The sequence below is a fragment of the Zootoca vivipara genome, chromosome Z1 (genome assembly GCF_965207765.1).
Source record: "Zootoca vivipara chromosome Z1, rZooViv2.hap1.1, whole genome shotgun sequence".
Lineage (NCBI taxonomy): Eukaryota > Metazoa > Chordata > Lepidosauria > Squamata > Lacertidae > Zootoca > Zootoca vivipara.
Genome location: NC_142583.1, coordinates 64,598,945 through 64,622,812, shown reverse-complemented (window position 1 = coordinate 64,622,812; position 23,868 = coordinate 64,598,945). Strand labels below are relative to the sequence as shown.

Here is a 23,868-nt window from a genome sequence, read left to right as displayed (position 1 = left end):
AGGTCATGTGGCCAGCATGACAAAACCGCTTTTGGTGAACCAGAGCAGTGCACGGAAACGCCGTTTACCTTCCCGCCGGAGCGGTACCTATTTATCTACTTGCACTTTGACGTGCTTTCATTTTTTTTTGGTAATATTTTTATTAGGTTTTTCCAGAATAAAAAAAAGAACAAAAAAGCAATACAAAAAGGATAAAAAACGGAAAAAAGAAAAGTACAGAATAGGAAAACATAGAAGTTAAAAACAATTAATTCTTTGTGTATTTACATTGCATATGTAGACCCCCTCGGGATCCCTTCCCCTGTGGTTCTTAGTCACATTTCTATTTTAGCAAATTCTAACCCATTTTAATCACCTCTTATAGTCTAATTTTGATTCTGCATTAACATATTCGTATTTTCCACAGTTTGTTTACAACCTAATTCTACTCTTAATATATCACTTTTGCATATTTTTTAAGATATAACTTAAAATCTTTCCATTCTTCTTCCATCGCTTCCTCTCCCCGGTTGCGGATTCTCCCGGTCATCTCAGCCAGTTCCATAAACTCCATCATCTTCATCTGCCAGTCGTCAATCATTGGTAGTGTTGGTAGTTTCCAGTTCTTCCCAATTACAATTCTCGCCGCCGCCGTCGCATACATAAAAAAAGACACATTTTTCTTTGGTATCTCATTTCCAATAATGCCCACTAGAAATGCTTCTGGTTTTTTAACAAATGTGTTTTTCAACACTTTCTTGAGTTCATTATAAATCTTATTCCAGAAGTCACTTACTAGTGGGCATGTCCACCACATGTGGTAAAAGGAACCTTCTTCTTTCTTACATCTCCAACATTTGTTATCATGATTGTGGTAAATTTTAGCCAATTTTACTGGTGTAAGATACCATCTATACATCATCTTCATTATATTTTCCCTTAATAAGCTACACGCAGTAAATTTAATATTCTCATGCCACAGTTTCTCCCAATCCTTTATCATAATATTATGCCCAACATCCTTTGCCCACAAGATCATAACATTTTTTGTTTGCTCATCTTTCGTATGCCACTCGAGCAGCAATTTGTACATTCTGGAAAGTAGTTTTGTCCTTGGCTCTATCAATTCTGTTTCCAACTTTGACTTCTCGAGTTGAAAACCAAGTAACCTATCTATTTTAAAAACTTCAGTTATCTGCACTTTGACGTGCTTTCAAACTGCTAGGGTGGCAGGAGCTGGGACCGAACAACAGGAGCTCACCCCGTCGCGGGGATTCGAACCGCCAACCTTCTGATCGGCAAGCCCTAGGCTCTGTGGTTTAACCCACAGTGACTGTTCCAAACCTCCCTGCCCCCTACTCTCCCTTCTGAGGGGGTCTTTATCTTTCAGTTGGATTCGGACTGGGCAGCCCTTCCAACAGAAGGCACCTTCAAACCCAAGGAGGTCCCCTCACAGCCCTTGAAATAGAGTTGTGCCCTACGCCAAATTCATTTCACTTCTCCATTAGTATACATTGCAACCTGCTCCTGCTGTTTTGCAGCTATTTAATAGGGTTGGTTTGGGTTGGCCAGCTGCGTCCGGTCCTTAAAAACGGTTTACTCTCCAGCCCTTGGCACATGCCTATAAAACCTCTGGAGCAACAAGCCTAAATTAAACGTTAGGAAGAACTTTCTGACGGTAAGAGCTGTTTGACAGTGAAACAGTCTCCCTTGGAAGGTGGTAGACTTTCCTTCCTTGGAGGTTTTTAAGCAGAGGTCTGTCATGGTTGCTTTAGTTGAGATTCCTGCATTGCAGGAGGTTGGACTAAATGATTCTTGGGGTCCTTTCTAAGGCTACATGTGGCCTTCAATATGCTTGACTCCCTCCTTTGGGGGGGGGGGAAAGAAGGGTCATTGTAGTTATCGGCAGCCAGCCAAACAACGAGGTTTATATGTGGTTAACCGGATGTGACCAACTTGGGGAGCCCTGCTTTACCTCCCCTTTTGAAAACACCCTGAAATTTATGGTATGTGGCTCTTGTGCTTTATTAATAGTATAAATATTTATAAAATAATTTATATGACCCTTCTTTTCAGTATAGCCCACCCAAAATGGCTTATGGTATCATTAATAAATTTTAAAAGCCACACACGGTGTAGAATGGCAGCAGGGTTAAGAGCCATCTAAAAACCTGTTGTAACAAGTAGATGGAATTGACACCATTTTTGAAATTCCCCTTCTTAAAACAAGGCCCTGAAAGGATGCCCTGGCCTTATTTAAGGGGGGTGGGGAGAGCATTCTGGAAAAGGAGGGCTTTTAAAAAACCTCTGAAAATCCTACAACATTGAGACTATGTACACCAAACGTGATACGACTTTTCTTGCTTTCCCCCTCCCTTTGCCTGTTGCAACTCACGGCTGGTATTCTTCCCTTCGTTAGCCTGCAACGAGACCTGCGATAAATGTTACTCAGACCGGCCCAGATGCTCAGCCTGTCCTTCGGGTGGACTTTTGCACGGCGGGGGCTGCGTGCCGGAATGCCCCGGCGGCTATTACGCAGACAGTTCTCAAAGATGCAGAGGTGAGGCTTGCTTTTTAAATTATTTATTTCATTTATAGGCTTGCATCCTGCACGGTCATCAAAAGAGCCCAGGCGTCAAAAGGCAACGCATCCATTAAACACAACCGACGGCGGTTGAGCCCTGTGTCAGAGAAGCCCTGCGTAAACAAGAATAGTCTCAAAATGGGCGTCTGAAGTGAAGCCTTGGTTGTGTTTGCTTCCTTGTAATAGAAGGGAGTTCCACAACCTAAACACAGGAGTATTAAATGTCCTCTTGTCTTGCAGATCCAAGGTGGACGTCATGTTGCAGCCTTATTTGTGCCTCTCTGTCTGAATGTAAAGATTAGGTTTACATGGCACTGTCTGCAGGAAAATATGTTTTTTGTGTGTGTTTATCTATTGATACAGATACGCACTCACGCACACACACACACACACACACAACACTGTTTGCAGTAACCTTTCCAGTGACCGCTGGGAGATGTTAAAGTTACTGATCTGATTCTGTTGGAGATTTATTCATGCACACAGCTGTTGCCTTATACTGTTGTTCTGTATGATTGTATTTTTATTGTTTGCTGTTGTAAGCTGTCCCGAGGATGCTAATGAGCGCCGAAGGGTAGGGAATACATTTTAGAAATGGATAATAATTAAAAAGTGAGCCTTTGCTTTTTTAAAAAAAATACTTGAGCCATTTCTAAATTGCAGGAAGATGCTAAAGGCTTTATAGCTACGCAGGATAAACAGCTGTCAAATCCAAGCTGGGCCATCTTTCTGGGGGAAATGAGAGCAGTCACTCAGACACGGACGTTTAGGTGATTCCTTTAGCGTTCTTTCATTGCTGTTCTCAGCCTTTCTGACTTTTATATCCATCTAGCAGCTCACCGTGGAATAGGGCTTCTCAGATTTCTGACAGCTCGGCAATTTAGGCTGCCATCACCTGCCTGCTTACCTGGGTGCATGTCCCTTTGAACGCAGTGCGGGGCCTACTTCTGAGCAAACATGGGCTGTCCTTTTGGCTTGAAAGTGAAGGAATATGCCACTCAAAACTGTACCAAGTGTACAATGGAAATAATGATTTTCACTTGTGTTTGTTGCTTGATCAGCTGTCGGTCACTCAGTTTCTTCGTTACGGTGAATGGCCGGCGTTCAAGAAGGAAACTCTGTGCAAGTACTGTATATAAAATAGTGCTAAAGAAACAGACTAGAGACCCATAACAATAAAGTTATTAGTGACTGTACTATAAAATGCTAGGCACAGAGAACAACGTAATAAGCTAGCTAAAAATCAGTCCCTAGAGAGTTTTACCTGCAGCAACACAATATTTAGCCACCCTGGAAGAGGAGAATGCATTCTGAGCCGAAAGAATTAAGAAAGCATAAAAATGCATTTGATCGTCCTGGGAATTCAGATAAAAAGGGTTCAGTAAAAATCTTACATATATCATGATAAAAGGAACAATGCAGAAGAACGTGATCTATCGATTCTGCCTCTTTGTTATTCACAGAGGCGTTTAAGTTGACAGTAGGGGATTTCTTTTTTCTTTTCTTCCTTTTTTTGGAAACTCCCTTCCAGAACTTCTGATGGAAGAACATTTAAATGCACCAGAGTAAAGGCTCTGTGATGTTTTTGAAATCTACTCGGAGTCGAGAGTGAATTTCATGCTCTATATTCAGCTCTTAGTCATCAAGGAGAAGAAGAGAAGAATGGCTCTTTTCCCAAAACCATCTGCTTATATACATTATTTACACAATGGGCCTTGCATGATTGGCTACTTCAGGGCTACACCTGTGGGCCAATCAGGTTGTGGATTGACTTCTGCCGGCAGCCTGATTGGGTGCTCCTGCAGGCCAGTCAGGTTGCGGATTCACTTCTGCCAGCAGGCTGATTGGCTGCTCCTGCAGGCCAATCAGGTTGCTGATTCACTTCCACCTAGAGTTGGATTGGGTGGCTCCTGCGGACCAATCAGACTGCTGATTCTGGATCCTATTGTATGATCCTATTATGTATTCAGCTCAGTACATAACAGTTTTCGAGCCGAGAGCTTGAATCCCGGGCATCCCCTCCCGACTGCAAGGACAGAAGGTCAGAGCAATGCTTGACTGATTTGCCTGAGGTGAAGAACAAAATGGCACCCCTTTCCACTCTATGTTCAGAAGCTGCCTGGCCGTTGAGTCTTATTTAAACACCGGCACCTGAGAGCTAACTTAGCAGGCCATGTGGTTCACACAGTGTTGTCCTCGGTCCAGTATACCTGAAGGAGCATCTCCACCCCATCGTTCTGCCTGGACTCTGAGGGCCTTCTGGCGGTTCCCTCACTGCGAGAACTGAGGTTACAGGGAAACAGGCAGAGAGCCTTCTTGGTAGTCAAGTCCTCCTGTCAGATGTCAAGGAAATAAACAACTATCTGACTTTTAGAAGACATCTGAAGGCAGCCCTGCGTAGGGAAGTTTTAAATGTTTGACTGTGCTTTACTGTGGCTTTATAATTTCTTGGAAGCCACCCTGAGTGGCTGGGGCAACCCAGTCAGATGGGCGGCATGTATATATATTTGTTATTATTATTAATTAGAATTATTTTCTTTGACACCTTACTGCCACTGCCCCCCTCCCAGCATCTGAGATGGATGTATCATCCTCTCTAATGGTATGGCTGGCCCTACGGATACCGGTAACTTTCTGAGGTTAGAGAAAGATTCCTCCATTTGCAGATTCTCTTGACAATCAGCCAATTCAGCCTCTAGCTATCCCATAATCCAGGTCTCGTCCCTTCCCTTCTCCTTTCCTTTAGGCAACTCGTTCACTCTCTTAGCCCTATGGGAAACACTAGTGACCTACTTCATAGAGCGGTTAAGAGGAAAGGAAATCATTTGTATGTTAAAAGTTCCAAGCACACACACACACACACACACACACACACACACACACACACACATTGGACTCAAGGCAATGCTATTTGTGGAAAGTCTGACCTGTGTTTTTTATTTTCCTGAATCTGTAGAGCAGGCATGCTCAGCTTTGGGGTCCACCAAGCTGAAAGCGTCCCGGCAGTCTGGTCGGAATTTGCTAAAGCTTCTAGTTTTCCTGCTTTTCTGGTATTACAAAACGGGGTGGGGTGGGGTGGGGTGCCGGAGGGGAGAGCGAGCTGTCAAGCCTTGACTATAAAGATTCGTTTTCAAGCAGTGATATAAAGAGCCAAAGCATCTCATACCAAAACAAAAGGGATGAAATCAGGACTATCGAACTCCAAGCACAAGTTCCTAACTCGTCTGCCAGCAGAAGCTTCCTTTTATAGGAGCTGCTGAGAGACAAGGATGGGCCTTTTCTGTGGTGGCTCCCCAACTGCGGAATGCTCTCCCCAGAGCCATCATTACATATCTTTAGGCCAGGTGAAAACATTCCCCTTTACTCAGGCCTTCGGGCATTAAATGATCTATGGCCTGTTAAATGTGGGAAGGAGGACTGTTATTAAGATTATTTTACTATGATGCTGTGTATTGTGTTTTAAGTATTATGCAGCATAAACATGTTCTGAATGTTGTGCACTGCCTTGGGATCGTTGGATAAAGGGTGGTATATAAATCAAATTAACAATAGCAACAACAACTAGAAATGCACAAATCTGTTCTGTTTCAAGTTGGCTGACATTTTGGGGCGGATTTTTTGTGTGTGGGGGGGAAATACATGAAAAGTTTGCACAAATTGCATGCATCATTATATGTACCACTGTACATTTTTTTGTATGTGTTTCCCCAAAACATGAATTTGGTTCCCTAGCTGGAACTAAAACAAAGAAGGTCAACAGGCCTCAGCTGGATAGAGCAGGAGCTCAATGAGTCCTTAGGAAGCTCAACAATTCCAACCACCAGAAAGTGATCATTTAAAGCATCAGAAATTGCTTACATGGAGAAATTCACTAATGCGGTCAATAGAAGAAATAGTATTCAGTATTCAGTAAGTACGCGGGTGGCACTGTGGTCTAAACCACTGAGCCTTTTGGGCTTGCCGATCAGAAGGTCGGCGGTTCGAATCCCCGCGACGGGGTGAGCTCCCGTTGCTCGGTCCCAGCTCCTGCCAACCTAGCAGTTCGAAAGCACGCCCCAAAAGTGCAAGTAGATAAATAGGTACCACTCCGGTGGAAAGGTAAACGGCGTTTCCGTGCGCTGCTCTGGTTTCGGTGTTCCATTGCGCCAGAAGTGGCTTACTCATGGTGGCCACATGACCCGGAAAAAACTGTCTGCGGACAAACACCAGCTCCCTCAACCTGTAAACGAGATGAGCGTCGCAACCCCAGAGTCGTCTGCAACTAGACTTAACCCTCAGGAGTCCTTTACCGTTACCTTTTATGCCTCTGAATGTCGGTTCCTGGAAACCTCAGGAGGGGAGAGTTGTTGCTGTGCCCGGTCTTTCTTTTTGTGGGTTTTCCACAGGTATCTGGTGAGCTAGGCCTTGATCCAGCAGGGTTCTCCTTACGTTCTGAAATGTGGAAGAAAATACACGGGAAGGAAACAGTGTGGCTGGATGGAATGAGAGGCAAATATGTCCCGCTTACAAACTTCCTCTGTTCCTTCTTTACCAGCTTGTCATGGCTCCTGCACCAGCTGTGTCGGACCTTTGTCTACTCAGTGTGCTTCCTGTTCTTATCCCCTAGCCCTACGCCAGGGTCAGTGCCTTTCTGCATGCGGAGAGGGCTTTTACCAGGACCACACCATCTGCAAAGGTAAGAGAAATGTTGCTTCTAGTTGCAGGCCTAAAAGGAAAAGAAAGCCTGCAGCTCAATCTCAACAGGGCTAGCCTTTAATGCAGCTGTGGCTCATGCAGGGGCAGCAGATATAGCTTTTAAGGGGCAGGAGGACTGCACTCAGGGAAGGGTGTGAGGCAGTGGTAGGGGGAGATCTGGGTTGACAACCTCAGCTCCAGGGCTGCTGCTGCCCATTCACAAATCTCTCCTCCTGTTCCTGTCTCAATGAGTGTGACATTGCTGCCGCTGGGGGGTTGCCACCGCCGCTCTCATGGGAATAAACTTATTGTAATAGAATATTCTCATTGACTTCCTTGGAAGAATTCTGTTGAAGCCAAATGGCTGACGGTCCTGGAGGAAGCGGTTGTGTTCGTTGAGCGTTTATGGTGGAAAACTGAAAGGTAGGCACCCAAACTGAGCTAACTAGGATTCTGTTCCACTCATTCTGCCCATGCCTTGGCTCTCATAGAGCTGTAATGTTGGAAGGGACCCCCAAGGGTCATCCGCTCCAACCCCCTGCAATGCAGGAATCTCAACTAAAGCATCCACGGCAGATGGCCATCCAAACTCTGTTTAAAAACCTCCAAGGAAGGAGAGTGCACCACCTCCCGAGGCAGACCGTTCCACTGCCGAACAGCTCTTACCGTCGGAAAGTTCTTCCTGATGTTTAATCTCCTTTCTTGTAACTTGAAGCCATCAGTTCGGGTCCTACCTTGCAGGAGAAAACAAACCTGCTCCATGTTCCTTTCTCCGGAAGGAGTATTCGCTTCTCGTTGTTCCACAGCACAACTTTGCTTGGGATTTCACAGTGGGGTATAAATAATAAATTATTATTATTTGCTGTTTTGCAGGATGCCATTCATCTTGCCGCGAGTGCCTTGGCCCTGAACATTCGCACTGTACAAAGTGCATGAAGCCAGAGGAGGGGCTGCAACCTGGAATGATGCTCGAGGGGACATCTGTTGGTGTCTGCCTACCCCAATGCAAAGACCATTTCTACCTCCATAGCGATGGGATATGCAAAGGTGAGTGAAGGAAACTCCCAGGATGATAATGAAGAAATCTTATCTTTATTGGTTCATGCATTTAAAAAAATCACAGGGTGAGACCCAACATACTGCACATGGGGCTTTTCGTTCCTTTTCTCTCCCCTCTACCTTCCTGCCTGGCCCTCAGATCTGCTGTAGAGGTTTGAGGGATATTCTGGGGAGAGATATTGTGGGTTCATGGGGGAGGGTTAGAGGGTGGGGGTGAAGGGAAACCAGAGGTCCAATTGCACAAGCAGATTTGTGTTGCACTCGTTGGCAGACCTCACTCTGAATCAAGGAAAGCCAAATTCTGCAACCTGAACATCTTCATCGACTAAGTCTCATTAGCTTCAATGTGTCTTCTCTTAAGTCTGAATCCAGCCCATGGAACATAAAAGCAATTGCGGGTGTTTGTTTGAACTGTTTGCCATTTTGCTGGCTGGAGATAAAATTTCCCTTTTAGGTTTGTGGTGATTTCTGACACAACCTTGATGGCAGAAAGTGAGGAGGAACTAAAGAACCTTTTAATGAGGGTGAAAGAGGAGAGCGCAAAATATGGTCTGAAGCTCAACATCAAAAAAACCAAGATCATGGCCACTGGTCCCATCACCTCCTGGCAAATAGAAGGGGAAGAAATGGAGGCAGTGAGAGATTTTACTTTCTTGGGCTCCTTGATCACTGCAGATGGTGACAGCAGTCACAAAATTAAAAGACGCCTGCTTCTTGGGAGAAAAGCAATGACAAACCTAGACAGCATCTTAAAAAGCAGAGACATCACCTTGCCGACAAAGGTCCGTATAGTTAAAGCGATGATTTTCCCAGTAGTGATGTATGGAAGTGAGAGCTGGACCATAAAAAAGGCTGATCGCCGAAGAATTGATGCTTTTGAATTATGGTGCTGGAGGAGACTCTTGAGAGTCCCATGGACTCTTGAGATCAAACCTATCCATTCTGAAGGAAATCAGCCCTGAGTGCCCACTGGAAGGACAGATCGTGAAGCTGAGGCTCCAATACTTTGGCTACCTCATGAGAAGAGAAGGCTCCCTGGAAAAGACCCTGATGTTGGGAAAGATGGAGGGCACAAGGAGAAGGGAACGACAGAGGATGAGATGGTTGGACAGTGTTCTCGAAGCTACTAAGATGAGTTTGACCAAACTGTGGGAGGCAGTGGAAGACAGGAGTGCCTGGCGTGCTCTGGTCCAGGCTGGGTGGGAAGCTTCTGGAATGGCCCAGCAGTAAAAGCAAGTAAAGGAGCAGTAAAAAGCAAGCAACTCCAGTCTGGGATGATAATACAAAATATGCAAACGTTGAGGATTTTAAGGATGTGAGGGGTTTTAACTACTAGCACTCACCTCTCCTGCCAACCTCTCCAAGGTTTAGGCAAGAATGTAGCTTTGCTACATGCATCAAGTTGCTCTAAAAAGAATTTGGGCTCCTTGGAGCTGATTTGCGACCTGCACATTAATCTGAGGTTGTGTGGATCGGGTCCTGTCATATAGGAATTACTGAATTCCTCCCATCATCCCTAGATTTCTGTGTGTGTTTTAAAGTCACTCAGACCAGTGTGATGCTGGTTAGAAATGGCAGCTTTGCAATTATTTGCGGGGTGGGGGATCACAGTAGGGCAGCAACCCCACCAAAGCACTCAACTATTCAAATAATAATAATAATCCTAAAAGGAAACCAAACAGTCTAGATAGATGCAGCTATGGGCCATCTTCAAAGCAGGGATATTCTGCTGACCTAGTTGTCTTCCTCCTCTCATCTTGTTGAATAAATTGTCCAGAAAATGATGGACTAGTAAAAGGTTGTTTTGCTCGCTGTTTCACTTTTTGTTGACATTTATTGGGAGACGGTCTGTTCCAAAGGTAGTTCTGAGCACTTTTGTTGTGCTCAAGGGTCTTCTCTTAACAATGCTGCATCAGATTCCTTCTCAAAATCTTCAGGTCAGCATTTGTACCCCCCAAAAAAGCTCTGCGGAAAATAACTTTGCTTACGAAATAGATATTTCAGAAACCGGCAGCAGAGAGAACTTGTTGAGCTCAGGGTTTGCGTTCAGTGTCAAAACTGAATTGGAGAAAATTGGCCCAGGGCAAAGGATTGTGAACATTGCAGGCGTAGATTTGGGTTGCGTGTTAGGAATTTCTTGATGATATGAGCAGCTTGACAAGCGTGGAGGTCTCTCCTTCCCTGTCAGTCCAGCAGAGGCTGGACAACCACCTGTTGGAGACGGAGCAGGTGAAGCTGTCTTATACTCAATTAGACCATTGCTCTATCTTGTCTACACTGAGTGGCAGCCACCCTGTAGCAACATGGGTGGCTCCCTGGTCCTAGGAAGCCCGCATGGTGTCGCAAACCCCACCCACCTTTTGGAGAGGGTGAGCGGAAATTGTAGCAGAGGAAAAAGTTTTGCAAGCATCGTGCGAGAAGGTGCTGTGAGCAAAACAAAACGAGGCAAATGCAATTGGCTGTGCTCACGCTCTTGAACTTCTCTCCCATCTCTTTCTTTGCTGCAGAGTGCCACTCCTCCTGCTTATCCTGTGTGGAGAAATCGCCAGAGAACTGCACCGCATGCGCACCCCCACGAACCTTTCACGAAGGCCGGTGTGTCTCTGAATGTCTGGATGGATGGTATCAACAGGAGGCGAGGTGCTACCGTGAGTCTGCAACACTGAACATCTGCTTATTGCATGCCTGGCGCCAGCACATTTGATCACGGCTCCTATAAAAACATTGCCAAGCAAAAGAAGCCCTCCTTCCCATATTTTATTTTAGTGACAGTGGTGTCATCTGCTGCCACAGTGTAAAATCAATGGGTGTTGTGGGCTTTCTGCATGAGCAACAGGACATCCCTTTTGCTGCGGGGTTCTTAACGGAGAGACATGGGCTCCCGTCCTGGATTGTGAGACATACTCAGTCTCCAGGAAACCAATATAAATGGGGAATAGGGGAAAACCCCAAATTGGTTTGTGCAGAATGATGGAGCGTTGCTCTGTGGACGGGGTAGCCTTGCAGGCATTGCATGCATTTTTGTTTTTTAAAAATTGATTATATTTATTATTAGATTTAAGGCTTTTGTGGAGGAGAAGGCTATGAGATGGAGGCAGGAATGCTTCTGAATGGCAGTTGCTGGAAACCACAGGGGGACTTGTGCTCGGATCCTGGCTATAGGCTTCCCATAATGAGCATCTGACCTTATCCAGCAAGCTCTTCTCATGTTATGTCCTTCCCACTCCACTTGGTTATAACTATATAGATCTCTAGAAAACATTCCAGAACATATTGGGGAAAATAATTCAAATGCTTGTTGTTGTTTTTCCTCTCTCTCTCCTCCTAAATAAATAAAACAGCCTGGAAGGGTTTTGGGGACGACGTTCGTAGCCCTGGCTCTTCCTTGCTTTATGTTTGTTTGAAATGCCAAAGATTAATGTGGACTTTAATCTTCCATTAAGATCCCATTTAATTTCAGGCTTGAGTTTGTGAGTACAGGTCCAGAGGAATGCCTCCCTCCTAGCTGGGCAGATAACAAAAGAGCTGCTCTTTTTATTTTATTAATGGGAAATGGTTGTGGAAAATATGCCGCCAATGTTTCGGGTGGCCTGAGGACAGTCTATTTGCCACGAGCCGACAGGCCAGATAAACCTTTTGTTGCAGTGTATTGGGTTATTGTTTTTCATTTAGAGCCTGTTACAGGCTCTGAAGTTTATGGAGGAGGAAACATTGCAGAGATACAGGGGGAAGAGTCTATTGAAGTTAGTTATTATCTGGCCGCAGGAGAGTTCTTCATGCAGCCGGCATGCTCTCTTACGGGTACGTAGAAGATCTGAGCCCATATGTACGCAACAGATGGTTGCATTTCAATCTGTGGCACAAGGAGCTGAATGGAAGAAGCTCCAGGTAGCTAGGATATGGCCGGGACCCAGCTCTGTAGCCTACTTTGCACGAGAGTTAATCCTGCCCTGACAATAGCCCCAGATGCTTCCCAATAGGATAACTCGCCTTTCCACAAACAGCTGCTGCTCTCGCTTTTGAATGTGACGTTCATCCAATGCGCAGAATGCACTTGAATGTCACACTTCCACAGCAGAACAACCTCATCAATGCTTCAGCTCAGGGAAACATCTGCTCCTTTTCGGTCTTTATACATGTACATCGGTGTGTGTGCATTAGACACAGATGTGGTTTTAGTCACGTATTATTTTTCTTTGCCAGCCACAAAGTCAATGTTTTTTTTGCCTTTGTCAAAGAAGACGTAGATTGTCTTAGCAGAGCTCTCTTGTCTTTTTTGCTGCCACCCAGTGTGTCACCCCTCTTGCAAGACATGCCATGGGCCGTCAGATGCAGACTGCGCCACCTGCCACCCTCACGCCATTCAGGCCAAAGGAAGGTGCAGGACTCCCTGCAAGGCGGAACAATACCTCAATCTGGTGGGCTACTGTGTTGGTAAGTGGAAGAGGAACATTACAGTCTCCAGCGCTGTTTCTTGCTTCTCTGTCTTCCGCATTTGTGCTTTGTCTTTCCCAAAGGAAAATAAAAAAAAATTCCTTCAGTAGCACCTTAAAGACCAACTAAGTTTTTATTTTGGTATGAGCTTTCGTGTGCATGCACACGAAAGCTCATACCAAAATAAAAACTTAGTTGGTCTTTAAGGTGCTACTGAAGGAATTTTTTTTTATTTTACTTCGATCCAGACCAACACGGCTACCTACCTGTTTCCCAAAGGAGTTCAGGGTGGTGGGTAATCAAACCTTTTCTCTGTCCCCTCAATATCAGAAACCTGGTTGGTGGTAAAACATGAGACAGAGCCTTTTCTGTGGCTGCCCCCATATTGTGGAATTGGTTCCCTTTATGTTACCCTTCTGCCAGCAGGTTGAGAGCTTCCCATTCAGAGAGGCCCTCAAAAACAGAGAGGAGATCAAAGCACATCCAGCAAGCATTTAAAGCAAATCCAAAATCATTGGAAATGTAGTTGGTTAAGGTTGCTGGGAATTACGGCTCTGTGAGAGCAAAACTACAGTTCCCAGGATTCTTTGGGGGAAAGTCATGTGCTTTAAATGTGTGGAGGATGTGCTTTAAATACAGTGGTACCTCAGGTTACAAACGCTTCAGGTTACACACTCCGCTAACCCAGAAATAGTACCTCAGGTTAAGAACTTTGCTTCAGGATGAGAACAGAAATCGTGCTCTGGCGGCGCAGCGGCAGCAGGAGGCCCCATTAGCTAAAGTGGTGCTTCAGTTTAAGAACAGTTTCAGGTTAAGAACGGACCTCCGGAATGAATTAAGTTCTTCACCAGAGGTACCACTGTATATGGTGTGGACGTGCAAGCAGCTAGGCTGCTATCAGAGCAAACCACATTTTTGTTGCTGATCTGAATGCGTTCTGATGTGTTTTAGTTATTGTTTTTAAGTATTTTAAGCTACTTTGCATTTTGTAATGTTGTAAGCTGCCTTGAATCCCAGCTTGGGAAAAAGGCAGGATATAACTGCTAATAATGATGATGATGATGATAATGATAATGATAATGATAATGCCGTTTTATCCTTAACAGCTCCCTGCAGTGCATTAGACTTGGGTGCTGTGTCTTGTCCAAGGCTCCTCACTAAAGCTTTGTGTCTGAATGCTAGTTTGCATTCAGGTTCCCTTGACCTACATTCTGGGCACTGCACCATGAAGGTTGCCTTTTAAAAAATCAGCAAGCAACAGCCATGCCATTCAGTTGACCCATGCAGACAACACCTAGCACACTGCCAGCCCAAAATAAACATTAGATTACAGTGCTTTGATTTATTTGTTTATGCTTAGCAGATTTATATCCTGTCTTTTCACCCATTGATCATCAAGGTAGCTTCCAACAGATTGTAAATTTTGCGTGTGTGTGTGCCCAATTAAAGGGAACAAAGTATGCCTCCTTTCTGTTCTGCCAGTAGAAGCCGGTTGTTCTTTCTGGGAGGTAGTGCGGGCTGGGTGGGCCACAAGCTCCCTGCTGCTGCTCCTTTGACTAACAGATGGGGCCAGATTGATCTTTCCTGCCTCCCAGGGGCCTAAGGACCACCTGGCTGGTGGCAGAAGCCAGCGTATACCTTCCTTCAACTCTGCAGTGCCAGGTAACTGGCTACTGGAACAATGTCTTTTCATGCAGGGAGATGGGGAAGCAAGCTTTCTGCACCTTCTCACCTTATCCAGTTGGATTTGGCCAGGCTGGCCCTCTTCTTGCCATGATGAAAAGCAAGGGATGCATGTCTCAGTATAATTTGTAGATTGGCAAGTCCTGAACCAGCTCACCACAGGGGAAATTCCCAGGCCTCATTGTCTCTGTGATGGGTATTCATAGAATCATAGAGTTGGAAGAGACCACCAGGGCCATCCAGTCCAACCCCCTGCCAAGCAGGAAACACCATCAAAACATTCCTGACATATGCCTGTCAAGCCTCTGCTTGAAGACCACCAAAGAAGGAGACTCCACCACACTCCTTGGTAGCAAATTCCACTGCCAAACAGCTCTTACTGTCAGGAAGTTCTTCCTAATGTTTAGGTGGAATCTTCTTTCTTGTACAGTGGTATCTCTACTTACGAATGTTTCTACTTACGAACGGAGCTCCATCTGCCATCTTGAATGCGGTTTAGATAGGATTTTTTCTACTTACGAATTTTTAGATAGGGTTGCTTCGACTTACGAATTTTTTCTCCCAATCCCTATGGGATTCGACTTACATTTTTTTTCCGACTTACGAATGTGTGTTCAGAACGCATTAAATTCGTAAGTAGAGGTACCACTGTAGTTTGAATCCATTGCTCCGTGTCAGCTTCTCTGGAGCAGCAGAAAACAACCTTTCACCCTCCTCTATATGACATCCTTTCATATATTTGAACATGGCTATCATATCACCCCTTAACCTTCTCTTCTCCAGGCTAAACATACCCAGCTCCCTAAGCCGTTCCTCATAAGGCATCGTTTCCAGGCCTTTGACCATTTTGGTTGCCCTATTCTAGACACGTTCCAGCTTGTCAGTATCCTTCTTGAACTGTGGTGCCCAGAACTGGACACAGTACTCCAGGTGAGGTCTGACCAGAGCAGAATACAGTGGTACAGTACTATTACAGTGATATTCAGCAAGACCTCGTAATAAGCTTGCAAAGGGGTGCATTTTTGTGATGTGAAGCCTACTGGTGTGGGGTTCTGAGACAAAAAGAGATGTGCATGTTTTCCTCAAACTTGTTTGCAACCCAGCAAAATGCCTCCCTCTCTTTTGGATACTTTTCCCTGAGGAAAAATTCTCCCTCTTCAATGTTTGCTCCAATCTGAATTGGCTACTTGGCCTTGTCAAGAAGCCTTTTCAGAGTGAAGGCGATTCTTCCTGCTCTTGTTCTGAATTGGCTTTGTTACATAGTCAAATCTGGTGGGTTGTGCAGTGTCATAATGTCGTAATGATTGAGGTCAGATCCCTGATTGACTTGGAACGGAACACCTTTCCAGGAAGTAGGAGGTAAAACAACCCAAAATAGCCCTGAAGCAGCAGAGCAAGCAAATTTGGAGAGGTGCTGAGGGCTACAAACAAGATAAACAAAAGTGTGTATGTCAGGATATATTTTATCTCCCAGAAAACCTGTGCCAAAAATGTTTATATGCCAACATATTGACACTTCCCTAACTATCAAATAATAGAGACTAGGGAAGACTGTACTTTGCAATTTTCCTAACGTTATTGAATAACTCAGATGTGAATTTCTTTCGGAAGCAATGAAAGGCCATTTTATTTGGGCTGCATTTTGGTTAATACTAAAACACTTCTCTTCCCCTCCCCCTTAAAAAAAAGTTTTTAAAGGGATAGGCTGAACTGAAAACCCAAATAAATACCATTTTTAAAATGTCTGGCTGAGTCTCTTGTCACCAGACTCCTGTGAGATGAATTTGATTAGGTCTGAATCAAGCGTGAGTTTTTTGTTATATGGAGAGAAAAATGAAATGCCAGGACATTCAGAAAGCGATCCTCAGCGGTATATTGGCAGAGCGTTGAGTGATGTATGAAGTCTATGCCAAGAGAGAAGGGTGGTGAAAGACAGATCAAACATTTGGAAGTGAAATGCTGCAGTTCAGAGGGCTTTGAATGCAGTAACGTCTTAAGGGTATCCAGTGCCGTGGTGGAAGAATCCTCCGGCGCCCCCCCACAGCGGCAGTAGCGCGCAGCTGAGGGGCGGAGGTGGAGCATGGTGGAGCCTGGACGGCGCGCACCACCTTGCAGGGGGCTGGTCTGGGCGCAGAGCCCACCTCCCGCAGAGGGGGCTGCTCGGCCTCCCACCCTGGACCGGCCCCTCCTTGGCGCCTCCCTCCAGCGGCCGCTCTGGGACGAGACGGTGGCACGCGGCCATTGAGCTTCCTCCATGAAGTAGAATCAGCGAGACTCCTGCCTAGAGTGGCAGCAGGCGCGTTGTGCCACTCTAGGCAGGAGTCTCGTGGATTCTGCTTCATGGAGGAAGCTCAATGGCCGTGCGCTACTGCCGCCGTGGGGGGCGGGGCGCTGGCAGCTGCTGCTCCCAGACACCAGCCATTCAGCGCCCCTTCCGCGCCCCTGGTGGCCAGGCGCCTTGACGCCTTGCGCCACCCAGCCTGGGCCTAGAGACCGCCCTGTTTAAATGTATGGTATTGATTCGCTTTAAGGTGCAGGCAGTGCTGGTTGTTGGGCTTTTATCAGGGCAAACTGTACTACAGTACTGTAATGGTGTTGATCACTTCCTCATGAGTATGCGGGTCCAAACTCTGTGGCTGGTTTTTACAGAGTTTTATCATATACATATGTACAAGACAGAACATCAAAAGGCATGACTGATCTATTCCGAATCAGAATCTGGAAGCACCCCCCGTCGTGATTTTCGCCAACCAAGCCCCCTGGGCACACCTTGAACCTCGTCCGCTGTTCCCTCCTCTTTCCCCCCGTTCTCTGTTGTTGTGCTGGTGCTGGTTGTCACGGTCCGGTCGGCAGGCGGTTGAAGCCCTGGCTGAGGACGTCAGGACTAGAGGCAAGATGGTGGTGTAGAAGCAGGAACAGGTGCAGGGTTGAGGGTCCAGCAGCAGGCAGTCGCAGGGTCAAGGAGCAAGGCAGAGGTGAAGGTCTGGGAGTCAAGGAGCAAGCATCGGCAAAGCAAAGTTCCAAGGGTCGAGGATCAAGGCGTCAGCAAAGGTGAGGGTCCAAGGAGCAAGGCATCGGCAAGACAAGGGTCCAAGGAGCAAGAGGCCAGATGCAACCAGGCAGGGATAGCGTTGCTGTGGCAAAGAGCTGACGGGAAATGCTGAGCTTTTATCCCTCCCAGCTCCTGCCACCAGGTGCAGTGAGATATCAAGTGGTCTCACCTGAGTGGTCACTCCTTGCCTCTCCAGCACAAGCTGAGGCCTCACCTGAGTGGCCACTCCCTGCTTCTCCAGCACAAGCTGAGGCAGGCCCCAGTCCTGCAAAGCACTACAGGCCCCAGAGCCTGACTCCTGCCCATGCTCCTGACACTGGTGGAGCACCCTCTCCGCAAGAGCTGCTCAGCTGAGGGACTTGTGCTGTCTCCTCTGGAGCCTCCTCTTCTTGAGTGCCTTGGCCCACCCCCTTCAGCCCTCCCTCTGGAAACCTAGCCCTCTCAGCATCCCCAAGGGTCTGTACCACTTCCTGAGCCCCAGTACCACCTTCCGGAGGAAGTTGTGAGACGCTAGCCTCTGGGGCTCCGGCTTCATCGGAGAGCCCTTGTCCTGATCTCTGGTGGTCCCCTGACAAGTACTAATAATATTTGTAATAATCATTTATTATTTGTATGCTGTCCATCTGACTGGGTTGCCCCAACCACTCTGGGCGGCTTCCTCAAAAATTATAAAACCACAGTAAAACATCAAGCATTAAAAACTTCCCTATACAGGGCTGCCTTCAGATACCTTCTAAAAGTCATATAGTTGTTTATCTCCTTGACATCTGATGGGAGGGCGTTCCACAGGGCGGGTGCCACTACTGAGAAGGCCCTCTGTCTGGTTCCCTGTAACCTCACTTCTCCCATTGAGGGAACCACCAGAAGGCCCTTGGAGCTGGACCTCAGTGTCTGGGCTGGATGATGGGGGCAGAGATGCTCCCTCAGGTACACAAGGCCAAGACCATTTAGGGCTTTAAAGGTCAGCACCAACACTTTGGTGCTCGGAAACGCGCTGGGAGCCAATGTAGATCTTTTAGGACCGGTGTTATATGGTCCCAGTGGCTACTTCCAGTCACTAGTTTGGATGAATTGTAGTTTCCAAATCTTCTTCTTCTTCTTCTTCTTCTTCTTCTTCTTCTTCTTCTTCTTCTTCTTCTTCTTCTTCTTCTTCTTCTTCTTCGTTACATTTATATACCACCTTTCTCTCAAGGTGGTGTACATGGTTCTCTTCATTTCACCCTCACAGCAACCCTGCGAGGTAGGTTAAGCTAAGAGAGGGTGACTGGCCCAAGGTCACCCAGTGAGCTTCATGGCTGAGTGGGGATTTGAACCCTGCTCTCCTAGGTTCTAACCTAGAGTCCAGCACTCTAACCATTACACCACACTGACTCTCGCCTTCAAGGGTAGCCCCACGGAGAGCGCATTGCAGTAGTCCAAGTGGGAGATAACCAGAGCACTCACCCCTCTGGCGAGACAGGGCACAGTCAAGTAGGGTCTCAGCCGGCACACCAGAGGCAGCTTCATTCTTGTTGCTGCTCTGAAGGTGTTCTGATGCATTTTAATTATTTTCTCCTCCCGTATTTCCATTCTACATCACCACCTCCACAACGGCCATTCAAGACTCTGTGGCCATTGAGCACGCACAATCCTCGTTAATCTCTTCCTGCTCCCCTCCAATATTAAGATTTTTTTATTTTTTATTTTGGTACTTCTGCAAGCATTGCAGTTCCCCAAAGGCTGCCGCCGCGGTGTGTTTCTGTGTGATGCACTTTTTGCACTGTAAGCAACGGCACTCGCACTCTGAGCGCTGGAAATAAAGGGGTTGATTCTTACGTAGGACGAATCCGTTGTGGCCCCGAGCCTCCTCGAAGCTGAATGCAAGGTGCCTGAGAGCTTCGCTGTTTCATCGGGGCTCGCGCAGGTTATCTTTCCTAGTGGATTGGGCCCCGAGAGCCCCCATGAAACTTCTGCCAGAAGTTGCTAATTGCATTTACCTATTTAAGGCAGATTAATCACATTTTAATCTGTCAGGAGGACAAGCATAAACACTGCCTGGGAACTGTTCCAGTCACTTCAGAGCTTTACCGCGGCCATATTTTTTTTAGCTTATCAAAGGAAAGATAACAATTGCAGAGCTTATGCCAGCACTCCGAAGCTTCCAAGAAAGATAATGGATCCGAAAAAAGGGGGAAATGTGAAAAGATTTAAATGGTATCATTCCTCTAGTTCATCATTCAGGCTCCCCCTCGCAACAGTTCTCCTGCGTCTTATGAGCCAAAAGACTTATTTCTTTGATCTCGAGAAGTAATTTTTTTCACAGCTTATTTGTTTTCCACCCACAGCAGAGTTATTGCTTCGTCTCCTTGCAGCAGAGGCTAGGAATGAAGAGATCGGCGTAGATAAAACAAGGGCGAAATATTTGTACCCTGATTAATTCTGCAACTTTTTCATTAGAGCATCTAAAGGAGGGAAGGGCTTGAAGTTGGGGAGGGGGGGGCATAGCTTGGCGGTGGTGGCCACCCCTTGCATGCAGAAGGGATTTGCGTCCATTCCTGATATTCCCCAGCTGAAGGATAGCAGGTACCTGAAGCCCTAGTTAGCTGATTCTGGTCAGAGTGGACAATACTAAAGACCAAACAAGAATAAGAATAAATTGCAGGCATGGGTGGCCCAACCTGGGTAGGTGCCCTGGCTCAAAACACAACAGTGGGTGAACTTATACGTAAGGAAGTAACACTTCATCAGAACAGAATAATGGTACAGACTCGGAAAGAGCTGGATACCATTCAGGAGCTTTTTCAAGGTGAAGGGTTTGAGGGAATGAGCAAGGGCCCAATGTTCATGAGCAAAAACGATCAATGAGGATTTCAAGGGTGCACGGACCTGCAAAGCTGCTCCAACAAGTTTCCCCGCCTACCCACCAAGGAGATGCGGAGAATGTCTGACTACTCATAAGTCTGTCTGTCCACTCCTGTTTTGAAGGCAGGCGCTATTTCTACCGCAGCCTTTTTCACACTTGGAACATGTGCAGAGGAGGGCGACCAAGATGACCAAGGGTCTGGAAACCAAGCCTTATGAGGAACGGTTGAAGGAGCTGGGTATGTTTAGCCTGGAAAAGAGGAGACAGAGAGGAGAAATGATGGCTGTCTTCAAATATCTGAAGGGCTATCACATGGAAGATGGAGTAAGCTTGATTTCTCCTGCTCTGGAGGGTAGGACCCAAACCAATTGCTTCAAGTTACAAGCAAGGAGATTGCGACTACACATTCGGGTGAACTTTCTGATTATAAGAGCTGTTAGGCAGTGGAACGGACTCCCTCGGGAGGTGGTGAACTCTCCTTCCTTGGAGGTTTTTAAGCAGAAGTTGGGTGGCCATCTGTCATGGATGCTTTAGCTGAGATTCCGGCATTGCAGGGGGGGGCATTGGACTCGATTACCCTCATGCTCCTATCCAACTCCTCAATTCTATATGATTCTACAGTTGCCACAAGGGCAGTGGCTCAGGAGAATGGGAACATCCTGGAGGAAGAGAACAAAGGAGGTGCTCCACTTCCCCAGCATCTGTCATCTCTCTCTGCTTAATGGTTGGGCTGGCCTTGCAACCAAGCTTGACAAGGGGTGTAGCGCCCCAATGCCCAGTGGTAGGGCTGGCCCTGCAACAAAGGGGATGGAAAGCACCAATGGTGCAGGAGGTAAGATACTGTGTCCTGCCTTCTGTGTGTCCTATTATATCACCACCATTACCTGGGCCTGAAAGGCAGCTTCATTTAATCAGGAAATGCTGGCTTGTGAGAGAGATGGAAACTATTTTATGTCCCTCTCTCCCCCACCCTACCCTACCCCACCCCACAGCACACACACTTCTGCTTGTCTGCAGCTTTATTATGAAAGATAGTCTATCATTTGGCATGGTTTCTATGTCCCCTTCCTCCAATGTCCCATCCTTGACTTTCTCAGTAAGGAACACCCTCCCCCCGCATTCTCCACAAGTATTTTCAGCAAGAATTTGCAGCAACGCTTATCAGCAAATCCCTCCGGGTTTTCTACAAGTGGTTGGCTTTGCAGGCGAGACTCCGAGGAGAGAGGGCCAGAGCTGCCAGGGTGACTGACGTTGTCTTTCATATAGCCATGGAGGGTGCAGCAGCTGCGGTTTGTATCTGTAGAAAAAGAAAGGGCAGGCAAGGAAAGTCTGCATAGTTTGTTCCGCCTTGACCTAAGGGAAAAGCTGAGTTATGGAGGGGCAGGATTAGGGATGCGGGAGGAATTGGGTTCAAATAAAGGCAAACCTTCCTAATCTGCAGTTTCCAAAACGCTACATGAACTGAAACACAACCACACTTTGAAATCTGCACTTCTCTGAATTTTGCAGTTTTGCCATTCTCTAGCCAAGGGAAGTGTACAAAAATGCACATACTGGGGGGGGGGGGAGTGAAAATAACACACCAGTATGCATTACATTGGGACACGCGTGGCGCTGTGGTCTAAACCACTGAGCCTAGGGCTTGCGATCAGATCCCCGCGATTCAAATCCCTGCGACGGGGTGAGCTCTCGTTTCTCAGTCCCAGCTCCTGTCAACCTAGCAGTTCGAAAGCACATCAAAGTGCAAGTAGAGAAATAGGTGGGAAGGTAAACGGTGTTTCCGTGCGCTGCTCTGGTTCGCCAGAAGCGGCTTTGTCATGCTGGCCATATGACCTGGAAGCTGTACGCCGGCTCCCTCGGCCTATAGAGCGAGATGAGCGCTACAACCCCAGAGTTAGTCACGACTGGACCTAATGGCCATGGGTCCCTTTACCTTTACCTTAGGGGCCACTGAGGATGAGTTTGTGGCACCAGGGGGTTGTGACCCAAAAAGGATGGGCAGCAGAAAGGTACATATTCACACTATGTGCATAATTCATTTTTGGGGGGGGAGACTTCCTTTGAAGACAGTGCGGAATTCAGTGTCCAGGGTGTTATTTGGGAGGAGACTGATAGTAGTCCTTTGCTCCCCTCTCCTTTAACCTGGGCGAGAGACAGGGACTCGGGCAGCAGTGAACGATCAAGTGAGAAAGAGGCAGGAGAAAAGCTCTACTCAAAAGAAGGAGTTCTTGTAGAGGGCCTCTCCTCAAGGAGAAGAAAAAGGCAGATAAGCTCAGGCAGTAGACTAAGGAAGGAAGGGAAAGGAGAGGCAGCTGGTGGCAAAGTGATGTTTAATTAAAAAGAATGGGCTAGGAGCTTGGAAACACAAATTTAATAAATATAAATAAAAGCACAGAAAGCAAAATGAGGTGTTCAGGCAATTGGCCCATATAACTGATAGCTTCCTGGGACTATTATTCTATAGTATATATGTAGCACAATGGTTCTATTAGCCTTGAAGCAAACACCTGCCCAGGGATTTGTTGACTTGCGTGACCCGAGTGAAACTTTCACCTCTTATCCCCTTGCAGTTCATAAAGTTCGGTCATTTGTTCCCGCCGTCTAATTCCTGGAACCTGATCGATTGGAATAATCATATATTGCCACAAGCGGCATAATTTGCATATATTACTTGGTTCCTTGCGAGCTCGAAGGGTTTGACTTGGCTTGTCAAGGAAAGTTGCTTTTTCTCCCGTAATGAATGACTTGTCTCTCTCTGCGCTGTTGCCGCACCTCAATCTCTTCAAACACTTATTGAAATGTCACCATGTGAATTTGCCTTCAGAGATTATTAATTATGGGTTAACAAGTAGCTGTCACATGAAACCATGCGACCGAAAGCATTAAATTATACCACAGAAACTATTATAAGGTTCTCTTTTTTTAATAGGGGGGAAAACCCCCCACAAGAACTCCGCTTTCATAATAATGTTTTCGTAGCTATCTTCCCATCTATCAAGGCTGCTTGTTAATCTAGAATTCTCCTTCAGACCCTTGAGGTGGAACTATGTATTTGGGACTTCAAGGGAACTCAAAGCCAAATGTGACTCTTTTCAGTACCTTGAAGGGAAATTGTTTGCCAATTGCAAATTAATTGCAGCGAGCAAGCCGGTGGCAAAGAGAGAGCGTTACGGCTGCGAGAAAGGCAACTATCATTATCTTTCAGAGTGGGTGGCAGTTCCTCAGGTTTAAAGGAGACTCTGGGCTATGTGAACCAATTAGCGCAAGTAAATTTAATTGGCAGGATGCTTCTGAAAAACTGGAGGATGGGAATTGCCGAGGAATGGTAATAGTTGCAGAAGGGAAACAAAGACAAATTGCATAGCATAGGCTCGTCCATTAACGCAAAGGGGGCACTGCCCCACCAATGTCAGTCTGCCCCCCTCATTTGCCTCCCTTCTTACATATATCCCAGACACCTCCATTTAAAGAATCCAAATGGAACTTTGTAACACATGGAGGAACGTTGCACAAGTCATATCTTCGAAACAAAATTAAAAAAATCCTTCCAGCAGCACCTTA

At 46.4% G+C, this 23,868-nt stretch overlaps 1 protein-coding gene across 1 annotated transcript in view; it reads left to right on the top strand.

Moving 5' to 3' along the window:
- FRAS1 (Fraser extracellular matrix complex subunit 1) overlaps nucleotides 1–23,868 on the top strand; it is a 328,899-nt gene that overhangs the window by 173,818 nt on the left and 131,213 nt on the right. The window contains exons 15-19 of the mRNA XM_060278390.2: nucleotides 2,399–2,539; nucleotides 7,098–7,238; nucleotides 8,111–8,284; nucleotides 10,804–10,944; nucleotides 12,587–12,730. Coding sequence (XP_060134373.2) covers nucleotides 2,399–2,539; nucleotides 7,098–7,238; nucleotides 8,111–8,284; nucleotides 10,804–10,944; nucleotides 12,587–12,730 — 741 coding nt within the window. The remainder of the gene's footprint in view (nucleotides 1–2,398; nucleotides 2,540–7,097; nucleotides 7,239–8,110; nucleotides 8,285–10,803; nucleotides 10,945–12,586; nucleotides 12,731–23,868) is intronic.